Source organism: Brassica oleracea, chromosome C9 (assembly GCF_000695525.1).
Source record: "Brassica oleracea var. oleracea cultivar TO1000 chromosome C9, BOL, whole genome shotgun sequence".
Lineage (NCBI taxonomy): Eukaryota > Viridiplantae > Streptophyta > Magnoliopsida > Brassicales > Brassicaceae > Brassica > Brassica oleracea.
In genome coordinates, this window is record NC_027756.1 from 22,090,498 (window position 1) to 22,108,277 (window position 17,780).

A 17,780-nucleotide genomic window follows, 5' to 3' on the forward strand; every position below is an offset into this window, starting at 1 on the left:
GCACTAGAAGGCAGTTTTGACTCAGCACTCATGCGAAACGAAATGAGAAAAGCAATGATGATATATGATACACAAAAACCCTTTATTACGTCCTTTTCTTTGTTACTGGAAGAAAGAAAAGCCTTAAGAGCATCTGCATCAGCATCAGCATCAGCAAAAGCTCTACCAAGTGTCTCTTAACATATAAAGATAAATAAAAATTGATGTTTTAATTAAATTACAAACATAATAAAAATTGGACCAATCGGAGCCGATTAAATTGATTTGGGTACTAATTCCTGATATAAATATACAACCCTTATAAGTTACATGTCTTAACTTTACAAAAACCGAAAAAGGTCAAAGAAAACCAGAGATGGTAACTAATCAGATCCTCCTCTAGTGGTTAGTGATCTAGTATATGCATTTTATAAATTAAAAAAAAAAAGAAGCTTTAATCTGTTAAAGTTGATGGACCTTCACCGATGCATTCATGAGGATTGGCATAGAAGTAATCTTCTTCCTTTGGTTTATCAGAGATTACTTTCCTATGTGTTGGTTCTCCCATCCGTCTTCCCTCATGAGCCTCCTTGGCAGATACTGCAAACTGATCCCATGAGAGTGTCTTGTTCTTATGCAAGTCCAAAACCTCCACAAGTCTCTTCTGGTTTAGCAATATTGTTTTCTTAAACCCAAGATATCTTTCCAAAAAACAAGAAAACACTCATTTCAATAATCTTGCTGAGACTTTTAGTAAACAATGTTGATTTATGTAAAGTACCTTCGATGCCCTTCAACAACTTTAGCCATGTTTCCATAGTAGGTAGGAATAAAATTGTCACTGGCTACCGATACAATGAAGTCTAGAGCTGCCATTTGTGATGAGTGGTTCTGAAACTGTTGCAGTTCCTTAGGATCTAGTAGCATTTCTTTTTTCACCTGATAACCCATATGATTTATCAATTTGATAGTATATTATTATATGATGAAAGCTTGAAAGTGTGTCAGAGAAAAAAAAACTCACAATTCTTGGGAATGATTCTTTTAAAAGGGCTAATCTCCTCTCGCCACCGTAGATATCACCAGCTGCAATGTATATCTGTGTATCCTTCTGAAACCCTAAGGCTTTTAGGACCAAAACAGCCTCTTCTGGTGTCAATGGACAGCGTCCTTGCACCCTTCTCTCCTCAGAGACTATCTCTTTCTCTTTCCACCATGGATATGCACACCTATAGAATTCATAAAGAACATCAAGATTTTGTAGCAGAGCATCAAAGCTAGAACAGTATGTTATATACCTCATCTTTCTGAGTTCTTCAGCTTCTTTCTCAGTGCAACCATGAGTGCAGCCAGAGAAAGCCAACATATCCATCTCATATCTCAAATGCAAAGCCACAAAAGGGCCTCTCTGTTGGAGAATCTGAACTAACTTTGCTCCCAGAGCTTCGATCCGTGGAGTGAATCTCAGTCCTTGGAAGTTCACACGGCATCTCAGCCTCTGGAGATGGAGAGAAAGACCGTTGTTGGCTAATCTCGTATCACTCCTATTGAAATGTATGACTTTATGTTTCCTGAACCGCGGCAATAGCTGAAACAAGAAACTTCAACTCAATCAAAACACCAGATCATTCATAAGCAAGTAAGAAAAAAAAAAAAAAAGAAGAAGAAAGCTGCAAATTAAACCTTGTGCAAGTAATACTTTTCATTTGACCAGCTCACTGGAGGCATTTGGAACAGCTTGTAACCATATTTCTTGCTTGGCAGCCTCTTTATGATCCTTACTTCATCTCTTAATGAATCAATGAAATGGTTTATATCAAAAACATCCTCAAAGTCACTGCAAAAAAAAAAAGAAGCAAATCAAAGATGGTTTCAGTTACTATTTACTAACACACACCACCACATATACAAAAGGTGAGAACAAACCTTGGATCAGCCCAGAAAGATTTCTTATCAAGCTCTGGAACAACAAGAGTCAAGTTCAACAGTCTAGCAATTGTCACCATATCACAAATCTGAAAATAAAAAGCAAATTAAAACCTCAAAACCTGCAAATCAGAGAGTGAAGAGAGTAAGTGACAAACCGCTGCACGCATTTGATTCAAACCGCCGTTACAAGACACTCGTAGAATCCCATTGCTTGTGTAATTTCCTGCAAAGATGGTCACTTTCCTTAAAACCCTAAAGCACCCCATCAAAACCCAAATACAAAGAAACATAAAAGGCTCACGTCGAGGAGGAAGCAGAGGAGGCAATCGAACCGGCTCAACCGGAAGGGAGAACCGGGAAATCTGATTGGTTAAACCGGTGAAGAGCTGAAACAAGCAAGTCCAAACCAAAATGCAGGAGCAGACTCTAAAGAACCAAACTTGTGATCGAGTTTTGGTAACTCTTGGACTCGGTGGCTTATTATGCGTCTGAGAACTCTCCGATCTAATTTGAATCTCCATCTATCATCCGAGAAAAACTTTGCGATTACTACAACCATATCGATTCTTATTATTTTTTCCTGTGATTAGATGACAAAAACACCTTACACTTCGGTCCTACAACTATTTCTTCTTCTTTTTTCCCGAGAAAATCACCTACCTCTTCTAATTTGGAAGAAGACTTCAAAATCAAGATTCTATTGAGAATCCAAACAGCTCGAACTCATCGGAGACTCTGGTCACACGTCATTATCTCTGCCCCGCTATTTAATTTTTTTTAAAAGTCCATCATTAACTTCGTCTTTATTGTTTAACTAATCGAGTTTGAAATAACACACCAGATCACTTTATATATATCATATAGTTTTAACTTTTAAGCATTTACATGGGCTCTCTTTGAAACCTTAGGCGGAAACAAAAATTCAGTTGAAGTCCATTTATAGCCCAACTAAATTATATATTAAAAAAAAAATTGTTTAAAGAACATAGATGCAAAAATTCCGCCGCCGGTATTTGAACCCGGATTTCATGAAAGCGAGCAGGTGCGAAGTCCGAAAATCGATTTTCGAATTAAACCAGAGCACTACAGCGGATCTTGTTTATGGGGGAGGCCAAACGTAATATATTGCTTCTAAAACTCGTATGGGCCTCTTAAAGCCTACTACACTAAACACTTCATTATTCTCATAGACTGTGTAGCAGTCCCTAAAGTCGCAAAAATAACCCTTATAAATAGATTCTAAATCCCAACTAAAAGGCCTACCCCTAAAAATATTTCAAGGCTATGATGATCAATGATGATACGAGAATACAAGTGGATTCAACATCTACACTCCAAGAAACAAATATATCAAGAGTTGTGTTTAGATTTTTGAACAGTCTATGTTTAGTAGAGTAATTTGCTAGTAATAGTGAGCGGCTTTCTGTTTCCAAAGCTGTATATATATGCCATAACAACAACATCCGATCAGAAAGCGGCCGTCTCAATCCCCAACAATCCAACGATCGTCACTATGCTAGTTTGATCTATAAAAGCCGCATCAAAATTACATTTCAAAAAGCCTCAAGTTGGTCTTTTCAAACCATTTTCTTGTGAGCAGCTAAGTATTTTTGTGTTTTTGAAATCTACAAAAAGCTTAATATACTGTAGTTTCAACTGCAAAATCTTTATGCGTTTGATACCCGATAAACAACATATATCTGTTTTAAAAAATAAAACACATAAACATATATGGCCATGTTCGTTTGCTCACCCACATGATCCATCTGGGTGAAGATGCAAATCGATATTCGTTTTGTGCATTATAATGCTACATCCAGATGGATCACCTAGCTGAATTTTTAAAAACTCATCTCAAATTCTCACACAAATGAAGGTGAATCTTGATGCTGCATCTGGATGCAGATGCATCTAGTTCAGTCCAAAATGATAAATGACAAAAAAATGACCTTTTCAAATCAAAATATTATTTTCAAACCCTAAATTCTATTTTTTTGCATATATATTTTTCTGCTATAACAAAAAAATGTATTTTCTCGCAAAAACCGAAAAATACACTTTCCCGCCAAAACCGCAAGATGCGTTTTTCCGCAAAAAAACGTAAAACACACATTTTCATAAAAACACATTTTTCGGCCAAACCAGTAAAACCGCACTTTTCGACCAAAAACAGAAAAATCGCATTTTCCCGTTAAAAAAAAAGAAGCATTTTCCCGCCAAAACCCAAAAAATGCATTTTCCCGCCAAACTCCAAAAAGCATTTTCCGACCAAAACCGGAAAAATGCATTTTCTCGCCAAAACCGGAAACACACAATTTTCCTGCCAAAACCGGAAAACAGAATTTTCCCGCCAAAACCGAAAAAAACTCATTTCCCGCCAAAACTGGAAACACACAATTTACCCGCCAAAACTGAAAAACAGAATTTTCTCGCCAAAACCGGAAAAACGTATTTTCCCGCCAAAACCGGAAAAACTCATTTTTCCGCCAAAACCGAAAACGCATTTTTCCGCCAAAACCGGAAAAATTCCAAAACCGGAAAACGCATTTTCCCGCCATAACCGGAAAACGAAATTTTCCCGCCAAAACCGGAAAAAAGCATTTTCCCGCCAAAACCGGAAAACATAATTTTCTCGCCAAAACTGGAAAACACATTTTCTCGCCAAAATCGAAAAAATGTATTTTCCCACCCAAAACCGGAAAAAATGTATTTTCCCACCCAAAACCGGAAAAAATGTATTTTCACGCCGAAACCGCAAAAATGTTTTTCCCGCCAAAATCGCGAAAATGTTTTTCCCGCCAAAATCGTGAAAAAAACTTTTCCCGTCAAAAACATTTTTCCCGCCAAAACCGTAAAACACACTTTTCCCGTCCAAACCGCAAAACGTATTTTTCCGCCAAACCCATAAAAACGTATTTTTCCGACAAAACAACAAAAATGCACATTTTCGCCTAAAACACATTTTCCCTCAAAAACCGCAAAAATATTTTCCGCCAATACTGTAAAAATGCTATTTTTCCGCTGAAACGTAAAAAAATTATATTTTTAATCATTTTATTAAGAAGGCCACCTGGATGTAGATGGAAGTTAAAAAATGAAAAACAAACGAACATAGTTACATTCAGATGATTCATCTGGATGCATGGACGAAATGAAGAAACGAACAACACCTAGATGGAGCATCTGGATAAGACATCTAGATGGACCACTTCCAGATGTACAAAAGAACAGGACCTATCTTAGTTTGTTTTTTATGAACATTCAGTCAAATTGTTAAAAAATCATAGAAACACCCAAATGTAAACTGTATTTCACTCTATTTTCCTTTAATTTCGTATATCTTCTTACACACACATATAACACTATGAACATAACTCTGTATAATAGTCGCACAACAAATCGCCAATACAAATATATTCGCATCTTGTCACAAGATCCGAACCACTCGAACTCTGCGCCGGGATGATATCGACTCGTTCAATCTCCCAATTTCAGTTATAAGCTCCTTTATTTTCTACAAATTATTAAAACTCCACTCAGTATCAAACTAACATTTTAAAAGATGATGTCAAAAAACAACATTTTAAAAGATTTACTAAAATAAATTTAAAGATTTAAGTCTTTTTGAGTAATCAGTTTACACAAGTGACAAACCTGATCTTTCTCTCTGAGCTGAAGAAGCAGAAACCTCAGCTTCTCTTCTTGTAATCGTCTCCACCATCTCACGATCTTCACATAAACAAGGCTCGAGACCAATGAGAAGCCACAAATGAGGGTGAATGACCAGAACACCCTTGTACTACTCACGTAATTACAAGGCGCCCGCTCAAAAATTCCTGAGTCCTTCAGTCGCTTCTTGGCAGTCTCAATCACCCGCCAAGGAAACGACTGGTTCACGGTGCTTGAGGATTCATCTTCTTCTTCTTCTTCTTCTTCTTCTACGACGGGGACAACAGAATCTTCATCATCATCATCACGGCCTTGGCTTGGTTGTGATATCTGTGAGCTTAGAGGGCTAGATGCGTCGACTGGTGAGCTCGTGGATGAGGTTTGTATCACTACCCATTCACTGAACTCCTCTTCTTGCTCTGCCTCTGCATTGTTGTTCATATTTTTTTTTGGATAATGTTCTGCTTTTTGAGTCTTTTATATACGGCCGTCATTTAAAAGAAATTGACATAGAATATTGTAAAAATCTAGTAATGATATTTTGCTAGTTGAGAATAAATATCTGACAAAATGATAATGACACTACTGGTCTCTAGTATTTCTACTTTCAAAAATAAATTTATAGATATTTTAGTAAATCAAAAAGATGATTTCAGTAGACTTCAAAAGTCTCAGATTAATTTATTAATATTTATTAAAACTTAGGGAAAATTAAAAACTAGTATGCTACTTTTTTTTGGACTTAACTAGTATGCTACTTTTTTTTTTGATAAAAAACTAGTATGCTACTTGATATGATTTATTTGGTTATATTTAAAGAATTTTAATACTCATGCATAATTGTTTTTTTTTTTTGGTTCTACTGGTTGATCAATACATTATGCATGGGCGTGGCTTTTAATCAGTTATAAATTGCATGCATTGTTATATTAATTATATTTTTCTTATATATTTTTTTTTTTTTGTAAACTAGATTATGCTTATATTCGGATCCGTTCTTATAAACACAGCTTCTTCTCTATGTAACGTACCGACTTCTTCTCTACAACAAATGTAACAAAAGCAGAGGAGAAGAGAACAGTTAATCCTGTGATTCTTCATATTTGATGGCAACGGGAGAAGTTGCTTGCTGAGATAAATTGACCATTTAAGTCTCAAATCAGATATTAGATTTTACCAAAATAAATCAGATATATTAGATTAAAGAAAATTACCATCCAACTCCATTTTTAAAAATTAGAAACAATGAAAAATTATTTTTAAGTCTTCACAGACGGTATAAAACTGACTCGAGCACGCGACTTTCACCAGTGAAACAGTATACTAAACCACAACCAACAAAGATTCTTACCAAGTTAGCCCCTAAATTATTCATAAATATATTGATCCCAAGTTCATGTTTGACTAGCTTGTGGTCAAGCCCCGGCCCTGATTGAGACTTAAAACCCTAAAAAATTAATATTTCACTAAGCAAAGAGTTAAACATCCGGTTGACGAAAATTTGATTTTGGAAGAGCGTCTGGTCCGAAAAGAATACATGATTTGGTTTTACTTTTAGTAGAGAACTAGGATACGGCTAGCGCTTTGCGCATGGTGAATTTATTTGTAAATATTACCAATATATATTATCGACAATTTTTTTGATCATTTGTATAATTATGTCTTCTATACAGATCGAATTTTTGTAACACTAAGAAAATATAGAATGTTCTCAAATACATACATCAAAAAAAAATCAAACTTGTCTATCACAAATAGTTAAATCCAAAACATTTAGTTTCCGGTTTAGTCTCTACACACGATTTCTTCTTTGGTCCGGTTAGAACTGGATTATCATTGAACTACAAATATATACAAACGTGTATATTTTAGTTCTAGATTGAATATTGTATATTCCAAGCTTCTTTTTGAACAATAAAAATTACATGGCATAACACTTTATATACTCTATGATACTACAATAGCCAATATACACTTTCAAAGACACATGTTCTATAATGATGAGTTGTAACATGATTATTTCCTTTGTTAGCTCATGTGTGTGGGAGAAGAAGAGTTGTCGTTCATTGGTACGTGTTCAATGTTGATCAAAACGTTACCTATGACATCAACAATGTATTTTTGCATTATATCGATCACTTTTATCGCCGAGTATTAAGTTAATGAGTATTAAGTTTATCATATACATTTATGTTTGAGTTAATATAAGTTTTCCTAGCAATTGAATTTTGGACTTACTAATTTTTCAATTGATTTTTATGCTGCTACGTAAGTCAAATTGATATCCTAATTAAGTGATATTTAAGCAAGACTATTTTTTAATTAATACAAACTTAAGGTTATAACTTTTTAAATGATTCTCTATTAATATATATGGGATTTGACCCAGAGAAAACACAGCTAGTTCGTCACAACAATGTTTCCGATAAGATACTCGAGTTTGATTTCTATTAGTGATTAGCCTAACTCACATCATAGTTCAAAAGTGGAAGATTGCCACATCACATTTATGTTGTCCAAGAAAACTAACCGCCACCGATGTAGGATATATTATTAGCCCATCTCAAAATGTAGGTGGGAAACAGTGTAATTGAAACAGTCCAAGCTTAACATCTCGTACATACTTCAGCAAGATAGACCACTTGTAGATGCTACATAAATTGGAAATTGTTTATGTGGAAAATCATATGTTGGGCTTTTACCATGGTCTCTGATACCATATTAGTGATTGGTCTAACTCACACCCAAAAACTAGCTCAAAATCTAAAGATGGCCACATCAAATATATATATTACCCAAATAAACTAATCACCACCAATGTGGGATATATTATTAATTTCCTGTTATGCTAAGCTTGGTGATTGTCTGAAAGTTATGGTCCGTCGAGCTCATTCTTCCTCTTCATTCCTTAGTTTTGCCGCCTAGTTTTCTATTCCTTAGACCATCTCCAACAATAGATATGGTCTTAGAGTTATAAATCATTTTTTAATTGAAAATAATCAAATCATGCATAATTGTTTTTTAATTGAAAATAATCAAATCATGCATAATTGTTTTTTTTTTGGTTCTACTGGTTGATCAATACATTATGCATGGGCGTGGCTTTTAATCAGTTATAAATTGCATGCATTGTTATATTAATTATATTTTTCTTATATATTTTTTTTTTTTGTAAACTAGATTATGCTTATATTCGGATCCGTTCTTATAAACACAGCTTCTTCTCTATGTAACGTACCGACTTCTTCTCTACAACAAATGTAACAAAAGCAGAGGAGAAGAGAACAGTTAATCCTGTGATTCTTCATATTTGATGGCAACGGGAGAAGTTGCTTGCTGAGATAAATTGACCATTTAAGTCTCAAATCAGATATTAGATTTTACCAAAATAAATCAGATATATTAGATTAAAGAAAATTACCATCCAACTCCATTTTTAAAAATTAGAAACAATGAAAAATTATTTTTAAGTCTTCACAGACGGTATAAAACTGACTCGAGCACGCGACTTTCACCAGTGAAACAGTATACTAAACCACAACCAACAAAGATTCTTACCAAGTTAGCCCCTAAATTATTCATAAATATATTGATCCCAAGTTCATGTTTGACTAGCTTGTGGTCAAGCCCCGGCCCTGATTGAGACTTAAAACCCTAAAAAATTAATATTTCACTAAGCAAAGAGTTAAACATCCGGTTGACGAAAATTTGATTTTGGAAGAGCGTCTGGTCCGAAAAGAATACATGATTTGGTTTTACTTTTAGTAGAGAACTAGGATACGGCTAGCGCTTTGCGCATGGTGAATTTATTTGTAAATATTACCAATATATATTATCGACAATTTTTTTGATCATTTGTATAATTATGTCTTCTATACAGATCGAATTTTTGTAACACTAAGAAAATATAGAATGTTCTCAAATACATACATCAAAAAAAAATCAAACTTGTCTATCACAAATAGTTAAATCCAAAACATTTAGTTTCCGGTTTAGTCTCTACACACGATTTCTTCTTTGGTCCGGTTAGAACTGGATTATCATTGAACTACAAATATATACAAACGTGTATATTTTAGTTCTAGATTGAATATTGTATATTCCAAGCTTCTTTTTGAACAATAAAAATTACATGGCATAACACTTTATATACTCTATGATACTACAATAGCCAATATACACTTTCAATGACACATGTTCTATAATGATGAGTTGTAACATGATTATTTCCTTTGTTAGCTCATGTGTGTGGGAGAAGAAGAGTTGTCGTTCATTGGTACGTGTTCAATGTTGATCAAAACGTTACCTATGACATCAACAATGTATTTTTGCATTATATCGATCACTTTTATCGCCGAGTATTAAGTTAATGAGTATTAAGTTTATCATATACATTTATGTTTGAGTTAATATAAGTTTTCCTAGCAATTGAATTTTGGACTTACTAATTTTCCAATTGATTTTTATGCTACTACGTAAGTCAAATTGATATCCTAATTAAGTGATACTTAAGCAAGACTATTTTTTAATTAATACAAACTTAAGGTTATAACTTTTTAAATGATTCTCTATTAATATATATGGGATTTGACCCAGAGAAAACACAGCTAGTTCGTCACAACAATGTTTCCGATAAGATACTCGAGTTTGATTTCTATTAGTGATTAGCCTAACTCACATCATAGTTCAAAAGTGGAAGATTGCCACATCACATTTATGTTGTCCAAGAAAACTAACCGCCACCGATGTAGGATATATTATTAGCCCATCTCAAAATGTAGGTGGGAAACAGTGTAATTGAAACAGTCCAAGCTTAACATCTCGTACATACTTCAGCAAGATAGACCACTTGTAGATGCTACATAAATTGGAAATTGTTTATGTGGAAAATCATATGTTGGGCTTTTACCATGGTCTCTGATACCATATTAGTGATTGGTCTAACTCACACCCAAAAACTAGCTCAAAATCTAAAGATGGCCACATCAAATATATATATTACCCAAATAAACTAATCACCACCAATGTGGGATATATTATTAATTTCCTGTTATGCTAAGTTTGGTGATTGTCTGAAAGTTATGGTCCGTCAAGCTCATTCTTCCTCTTCATTCCTTAGTTTTGCCACCTAGTTTTCTATTCCTTAGACCATCTCCAACAATAGATATGGTCTTAGAGTTCTAAATCATTTTTTAATTGAAAATAATCAAATTAAAAATTTTAGATATTTGTTTAGTTTTAACCCCTCCAATGATAGAATCAATTAAAGGTTCTAAGTTTCAAAAATTTGAAAACTTGTAATAAAAGATTACTTGCATCACATTCTATAATTAAAAAACCTTATAATTATTGAATTACATAAAATTTAAATTAATTTGACATAAATTACATAAAATTTAAATTAACTTGACATAAAAATATATAACATAGATTGAGAAATCATAAACAAAATTACAATTCTAAAGACAACTGAACACAAAGCTAAAGTAACATGAATACAATTCTCATGTCAATTACATCCTCTCTCCATTAGCTTAACTAGATTCTTCTCGAGTATACACCATCAGTTGTTCATCATCCCCTGTTTTCAACACATAGTCAAACATCAAAGTAGGGTAAGGCCACTTTGAATAAGACTGCCACCAAGCTTTGAGAACCGAGGTGGGGTCTTCTGGTACCAGAAATTGAACTCAAGCAGGTAACAAATGTTATATAAATATATCCAGAAGTCGGATGAATATATTCATAACTACGACCAATGTATCGTTCAACCAAACTATATCTCAAAATAAAATCATCTGTCCAACCATGATAAACTATAAACCGTGAAACTATAAACTAAAAGACTCTACCAAGCATTGATCACTTAAGTAAATTTGATGTAGACTGAACAAGCTGCCCTAGTTAACATCTAACAACCAATTTCAAAAGAGAACTGAAGTTACCTGTTTGGGATCTCTTTCAAGATTAGTAATGGACGAGACCATCTTTGTTAGTTAGGTTCTGTTCTCTGGCTTCATGATACGAAAAGTTCACCTGCAAATATTGGTGAGATAAATCAGACACACAAACATCAGAACAGTAATTGAGAAAAATCCTTAAAATAAACCTTTGAAAGAAAAAATAGCCGGAGCTCATATAGTTTTTAATCTCCACTGTCGGAGCTCCAATTGTCCGTGGATTTTGTTCATCGAGTTTGGTGGTGATGGTCCTCAGTCCTCTGGTGCTGGCATGAGCCTGAATGGAAGACCGGAAGAGCCGTCGGAGCAAGAATCAAAGTAGCCGGAGCTCATATAGTTTTGCCGGTGGAAGTCGTGAGTTCTCCCGATCCCTTCTCTTGCCTCCACCGTTCTCCACCGTCGCTCTTCTCGTTACAGCTCTCTTCCTTCTTCTTGTTCAATCCATCTCCTCCCTCTACCGTCTTCTCCATCAAACTCCATCCTTGGTAATTCACCAATTAGGGTTCCGAATTGAAACGAAGCGAAGGATTGGAATGAGGAAGCGTTGTGGCCTTCTGGGTTTTTTTTTTTAAAAACACTAACAAATGAGAAATTGACACGTTGCAACTTAGATATGGTTCCAAAAGTTCCATTTTTAAAACCACATCTATCTATTTTTATTCTTTTTTATTTAATTTTCAGCATATAATGAGATAGAACCATGACATAGATACCTCTTAAATAATCCATTGGAGATGGTCTTACGGCAATGACCTCATTCCTTATTTTCAAACTTTACTCTCAATTTGTGAATATATTAAGATTATTTCTCGTAGGTTGTGATTTCTATTTTTTAGAATCTCAACATTGGAGGGAAGTATTGTATATTAGTGGTTAAGATTTAAAGGTTTTTACATCCAAGTCTAAGTCTAAGGATCGAATCCCAAACTATATAATTTCTTGCAGATTCTATATTATAAGAAGTTCATATTTCAATTTCCGGAGAAAACAATTTATTAAACAATCATGCAGACAACGAAAAAATGCTTACAAATGATCTACAACATGATGCAAGTAAATTCGGCCAGATTTGGATCTTCTGGGACAGTTTAAATGATGCACTTAGGCGTAGATCTTCATAAAATAGATAGTAATATCGTCTGTGTAATATTTTTCGTAATTGTAAAATTATAATAATTTAGTGTTAAAAAAATATATATCAACATTTCCTTGGAATCATTTAGGACAAGTCTCTTCCTATTTAGGATTTAAAAAAAAAAACTTGGGAGTTTGACACGACCCGTATCTACCCTATCCATACTAATTATCTTGAAGCAAGAGTCGTAGTCACTTTAGTTTCTCGACTCTTCTTTCCAACTCCGTGTAGACTACGCGCTCTAATGGCGACTGCATCTCCTCCTCCTCCTACGGTGAATCTCTGGGTCGTCTTAACGGAATCGAAGCGGATAATAAACGCCCACTCACGCCACTTCCTCGCTCTCTCCGTCCTCTTCCTTCTCCCCCTCTGCTTCTTCGTCACCGTCTACCCCTCCGTCTCCCGCCTCATCATCGACCAATCCTCCGCTTCTCACAACAGCGTCTCCCTCCTCCGCGGCTCAATCCACGACGGCGACGTCGACGCCGACGGCAAGACCGTCCTCCTCCTTCTGATCGCTTACATCGTCGTCGTCACCGTCTTCAACCTCCTAGCGATCGGATCAATCGCGTACAGCGTGTACCAAGGATTCTACGGAAGACCGGTGAAACTCATCTCCGCCGTGAGATCGAGCTTCACCTCCTTCCTCCCTCTTCTCGCTACTCTAATCTCTTCCAATTTCATCGTATTAGCAGTTTTCTTGATTCTAGGGTTTGCAGCTTTCTTGTTAGCTCGTGTAATCGGGCTCGATTACGCTTCGCCAGATCTCTCCACCGTTGTGATACTCATCTCACTCGCGATCCTAGTCAAACTCTATGTTAACTGGATCCTCGCGTGGGCCATCGTCGTTGTTGAGTCTTCCTGGGGGTTAACGCCGTTGAAGAGAAGCAAAAGCTTAATCAAAGGGATGGAGAGCCTTTCTCTGTCTATGATCCTCCTCTACGCCGTGGCTCAGTCGTGTTTCGTTTGGATCAGCACCGTGGCTGCTTCCGCTCACATGGATGATGGCAAGTTGTGGACGAAAGCTTTCTTCGTGTTCCAGATCGTGGTCACCTCTGCGGTTCTAACGGTTTTGATGCTCTATTACGTGGCGGCGACTACGGTGATGTATATGTACTGTAAAGCTGTTCACGGGGAGCTTGCTTGGGAGTTTGCGAGAGAGTATGTGAGCTTGCCGTTTGATGATGGTAAAGTTCCTCACTTGGTCTCTGTAGCTTACAGCAATTTCTGATTAATCATCATTCAGTGTTTGAAAAGTTTGGGGCTTTTTGTATGATAAAGCAAGTTTGTGTATTGAATCTTGTTTAGTGTTTGACTCAATCGGACTGGCTTTGTGTTTGTTCTTGACACTTCTAAGCTTTTGTAATGTGATTGAATGATCTTAATTTTGTGTCTTTTGGGTGGTACAATCTACCTACCTAGTATTATAAATTCATCAAACTGATTAGTCATAATCAAAATTTTGTGCAGAGAGTCAGAGCTTCCATGAATGTCCCACAGAATGTAACAATTGTCAGGAGAACCAAAAGATACCTGTATCTTTGTCTTTCCCCGCGTACGAAATAATCCACATACGACCATAATCTTGAATCTTGCTTTTACATTTATGCTTAAGTTCACACAAATATCGAAGTAAAATATACCTTCTCAATTTCTCAGAGTTTCCATCCGTAGAAACTTGTGGTAATTGAGTAACCATGAAACAAATTCATTAAAACTCACAGGTCTTTTTCTTTGATTTGCTCTCCTTTAAACCACATATCAATAAATAACAAAGCCTATGAACTTTTACCCAAAAAACACAGCTCATGAACACGACATACAGTATAATGAAACTCGTAAATCAAGTTAGTCACGTACTGAATCAAATATGAATTTAGACAATCATTGGACCATCTTAGCTCAGCAGATGATTAATAAATCATTTCAAAAACCAATTTCATGTTTGGCCAAACGATGCTAAATATGAATTTCAGTTTAGTTTTGGTTCCCTTTCATTCAAATCATATTTTGATTTTTGCCTTCTTGAGCGAATCATATTTGTGATTTATTATTAATGTATAAGAATACGCACATAAACACACAAAAGAATAGTATATTTATTCAAACTGACCATCAAATAAATGGATAAATTTATATATAAAAGACATTTTGTACTCGGATATTACAAACCATTACGATAAGCATAAACGTATAATCAACTCAACCGTTTAAATCCATAAACAATTTAGCTTTCTCGTACGCTTTATTCATATGATTCCTAAACTGGTTCACATCTAATCTAACATCTTGTTCTTTTAAATAAACTTTTTTAGTCACACCCCAATCCTTCCTGCTAAAAGCGATAGGATCTTTAAAAACCAAATCATCTCTACTATACTTCTCTACCAAACTACTTTCTTCCACATCAATAGAATACTCCATATACTCCAACTTCATTGCTTTAGCAGGCGATCCGTAACAATTAGCCACCCAACCTACTCCAACGGGAACAACCTGAACGAAAACCGAACCGGGTCTAAGAAACAACAAATGGGTTAATGCTGCACCATGAACCCCGACCATCCCATGACTCGACTTTATAAGTTCATACGCTTCTCTCATGCTCGTCGTTCCCGTTGGTCTAAATGTGATTACCTCGAACCCAACGTTTTCAAGCATCTCTTTGACCTTCTCCTCGTTTAATATCACCCTACCAATGTTGCCATATCGACTGATCAATATGAGACGAGGCTTTTGGATTTTGAAAGTGGGTATATTTGTGTTGAAGGCTTTGTCTAGAAGGTTGTGAAAGTCCTCTAATGATTTTGAATTAGGTAATCGGGTCGAGTTTATTGCTTTAGGCCCATGTGAGATTAAACCCACAATAGCTGAAGTGAAACAATGCGTAACAGACGCATTTTCATTCTCGAGTAATATGGGTTTGTGTTTGCTAAACGCACCTAAAACTTCCATGTATTTCGGCATCCACCATTCCCTAGGATTAGCTACCACAAGGATGACATCACGGTCGGGGTAGATCACATTGGCCGTGATGAAAAGCGGAATGAAACCATCCATGAAATCGTGATAGATGCTTCCGGTGTAACCTCCAGCGCTGAAAACAATAGCCGGCGAATCATGTGTTATGTCACATGATCTGGTTAGGCCCATTGGACCTGAGGTCAGTGTTAGTTCTTGAATTTTGGACATGATCCAGTTATCTGCCTTTCTTGGGTATGGTCTGATCTTCTCAACAATCGGTGCTGATGTGGCAAAAGTGGGGTCCATGAGAGTGATAGTTTGGTTTCTGATGTCGAGATGACATAAGCCGTTGATTGAACAGAGATCGTAGTTAGTGTGGGATCGATCACATATGATTGTTGATGAAGTTGTCTCTTGTGGAGGCTTGTCGATTTTTATTGATTCCCATGTTTGTTGTAACATGCCTGCATTAGGAAACATTTTTAAAATCAATTATCGTATAATAGCTGAAATTTGTATTTAAAAATTGACATATCGACGGTTCAAAATTATTTTTGGCTAGCACTGCATGGAATAAAAGAGACATTTTATGCAATCAATCATATAGTACCCATTTTATTGATGTTATAAAGTCTGGTTTAGCATTTAGATTTAAATCAAATAAACTATTTGTGAGTTAATAACAAAATAAAGTTACACTTTTTCTCCTTTATTAACAACGTAAACTATTATTATAATTATTTTCTACAATCTTTTTCTTTTGAAGATCACAGAATCTTAAAGAAGAAGTGGTTTGATGATATTTTACATACCTTGAGACAAACTTAGCGAAGGAATCAACTTAAGGTCGGACACGGTGGAGAACAGAGCAACAAGATACAAAGCCATAACGATGACCAAGGCAACTGCTGCCACAGAATAGTTTCTCTCTGTCGTTTTTATAACCATGATTCTTTGCAAGGAGAAATATATGTATAGAAATTCGATTGAAGCTTAATATATATAGTCTTTAGGTGTCCTTTAATGGAGGATAAAAGAAGAAAAACATTGTAAGAAGATTCAGAAAATGCAGACGAGAAAATATACATATGTAGGGAAGGCATTCTCTAACAACCACCTTTATTTTAGTGTCAGCCGCTACGTGACTAACAATTTAATAATTTTAATTGGTAAAACCTTTAACAAAAATAAACAATTTTATTAATTAATATATACAGAAGTTTTAAATAATAAAATGATGATTGCATGGGAAGATTGTAATAGAACATATCTCTAATTAACTATGTATCTAAATGTAGTGTTCGGTTAGTCGCTTACATGTTTTCTTCATTTGTTGTTTTGATAATCATAAAAAAAACTTGGACAGATATTGAAATCATGTACTACCAAATTTAATAAAGACATAATTTGTTTCATGTTATAAAAGTAATGAAAAAGTCTAACATATAAGTTCTTTATATATGAGATTACACTATCATAGATAAATGTAAAGATTACAAATCATAATCTCTTGGTTATGAGCCATCCACTGTCTGGTTCATAACACTCCTCCTTTGATGCCATAACCATTTAAAGCTTCCAATGTGCTTTAATGTTGCTTCATTAAAACCTTACCAAGAAAAACCAATTGGGACAAAACCATGGTGAAAGAAAAAGAGCACAACACACATTACTCCCCCTGATTAGGACATTACTGAAGGTCCTCCAATTTTCTGCAATCCGTGGATGATGAAGATCTTGGGCAGAATATGCTTCGTCCTCGAACATGAGAGTTGGTTCTTCTTTACCATCGGCCATGCCACAATCTGATCGAACATATTGAGTCATCGACCTCAAATACACACACACGAAATCTTGGATGATGTTGCTGTGATATGCGTGTACCACCTTGTGTAAAACATAACCTGTCTGAAAACAAATCAACAAAACCAAATAACCCCTCTTTGGGCTAGTTAGTATAAAATAAACCAAAATCAAAGGCTTCTTCATCGTCTTTCTTATGGACCAATCAGATCAGTGTCTAAAACAAGACTTCTGCATCGTCCATCTCAGGACTAAATGGACTTCTTTATCGTCCACCTTTGGACTGAATGGATCAGTGTCCAAAACAAGTGATCTCACGCCCATGTACTAGATAATGGGTG

At 35.5% G+C, this 17,780-nt stretch overlaps 4 protein-coding genes across 4 annotated transcripts; 1 reads left to right on the top strand and 3 right to left on the bottom strand.

The window, feature by feature from the left end:
• Positions 1-170: 170 nt before the first annotated feature.
• LOC106315868 (uncharacterized protein At1g04910) lies at positions 171-2,708 on the bottom strand. Its single transcript, XM_013753695.1, has 8 exons — positions 2,210-2,708; positions 2,064-2,131; positions 1,906-1,994; positions 1,663-1,816; positions 1,278-1,567; positions 1,004-1,208; positions 761-918; positions 171-680 (listed from the first exon to the last, which is right to left on the bottom strand). Exons 1-8 carry the CDS (start codon positions 2,427-2,429, stop codon positions 434-436), a joined length of 1,431 nt encoding a protein of 476 aa, XP_013609149.1. The 5' UTR covers positions 2,430-2,708; the 3' UTR covers positions 171-433.
• Positions 2,709-5,206: 2,498 nt separating this feature from the next.
• On the bottom strand, positions 5,207-6,061 carry LOC106315956. The gene is made up of 2 exons (XM_013753807.1): positions 5,563-6,061; positions 5,207-5,422 (listed from the first exon to the last, which is right to left on the bottom strand). The coding sequence occupies exons 1-2, from the start codon at positions 6,016-6,018 to the stop codon at positions 5,336-5,338; spliced, it is 543 nt and encodes a 180-aa protein (XP_013609261.1). The 5' UTR covers positions 6,019-6,061; the 3' UTR covers positions 5,207-5,335.
• Positions 6,062-12,779: 6,718 nt separating this feature from the next.
• Positions 12,780-14,066, top strand: LOC106312900. The gene has a single exon (XM_013750585.1). It carries the CDS (start codon positions 12,917-12,919, stop codon positions 13,901-13,903), a length of 987 nt encoding a protein of 328 aa, XP_013606039.1. The 5' UTR covers positions 12,780-12,916; the 3' UTR covers positions 13,904-14,066.
• An 808-nt stretch (positions 14,067-14,874) lies between these two features.
• On the bottom strand, positions 14,875-16,639 carry LOC106317122. The gene is made up of 2 exons (XM_013754980.1): positions 16,449-16,639; positions 14,875-16,100 (listed from the first exon to the last, which is right to left on the bottom strand). Exons 1-2 carry the CDS (start codon positions 16,582-16,584, stop codon positions 14,875-14,877), a joined length of 1,362 nt encoding a protein of 453 aa, XP_013610434.1. The 5' UTR covers positions 16,585-16,639.
• Positions 16,640-17,780: the final 1,141 nt, after the last annotated feature.

Excerpts from the sequence above, each read along its gene's own strand:
- LOC106315868 (XM_013753695.1), bottom strand. The coding sequence starts at position 2,429 with ATGGAGATTCAAATTAGATCGGAGAGTTCTCAGACGCATAATAAGCCA. Across the intron at positions 919-1,003 it reads AAGAATCATTCCCAAGAATT|GTGAAAAAAGAAATGCTACT; the intron begins GTGAGTTTTTTT and ends ATGGGTTATCAG. Across the intron at positions 681-760 it reads GTTGTTGAAGGGCATCGAAG|ATATCTTGGGTTTAAGAAAA; the intron begins GTACTTTACATA and ends TTTTTTGGAAAG.
- LOC106315956 (XM_013753807.1), bottom strand. The coding sequence starts at position 6,018 with ATGAACAACAATGCAGAGGCAGAGCAAGAAGAGGAGTTCAGTGAATGG. Across the intron at positions 5,423-5,562 it reads AGCTCAGAGAGAAAGATCAG|AAAATAAAGGAGCTTATAAC; the intron begins GTTTGTCACTTG and ends AATAATTTGTAG.
- LOC106312900 (XM_013750585.1), top strand. The coding sequence starts at position 12,917 with ATGGCGACTGCATCTCCTCCTCCTCCTACGGTGAATCTCTGGGTCGTC.
- LOC106317122 (XM_013754980.1), bottom strand. The coding sequence starts at position 16,584 with ATGGTTATAAAAACGACAGAGAGAAACTATTCTGTGGCAGCAGTTGCC. Across the intron at positions 16,101-16,448 it reads TTCGCTAAGTTTGTCTCAAG|GCATGTTACAACAAACATGG; the intron begins GTATGTAAAATA and ends TTCCTAATGCAG.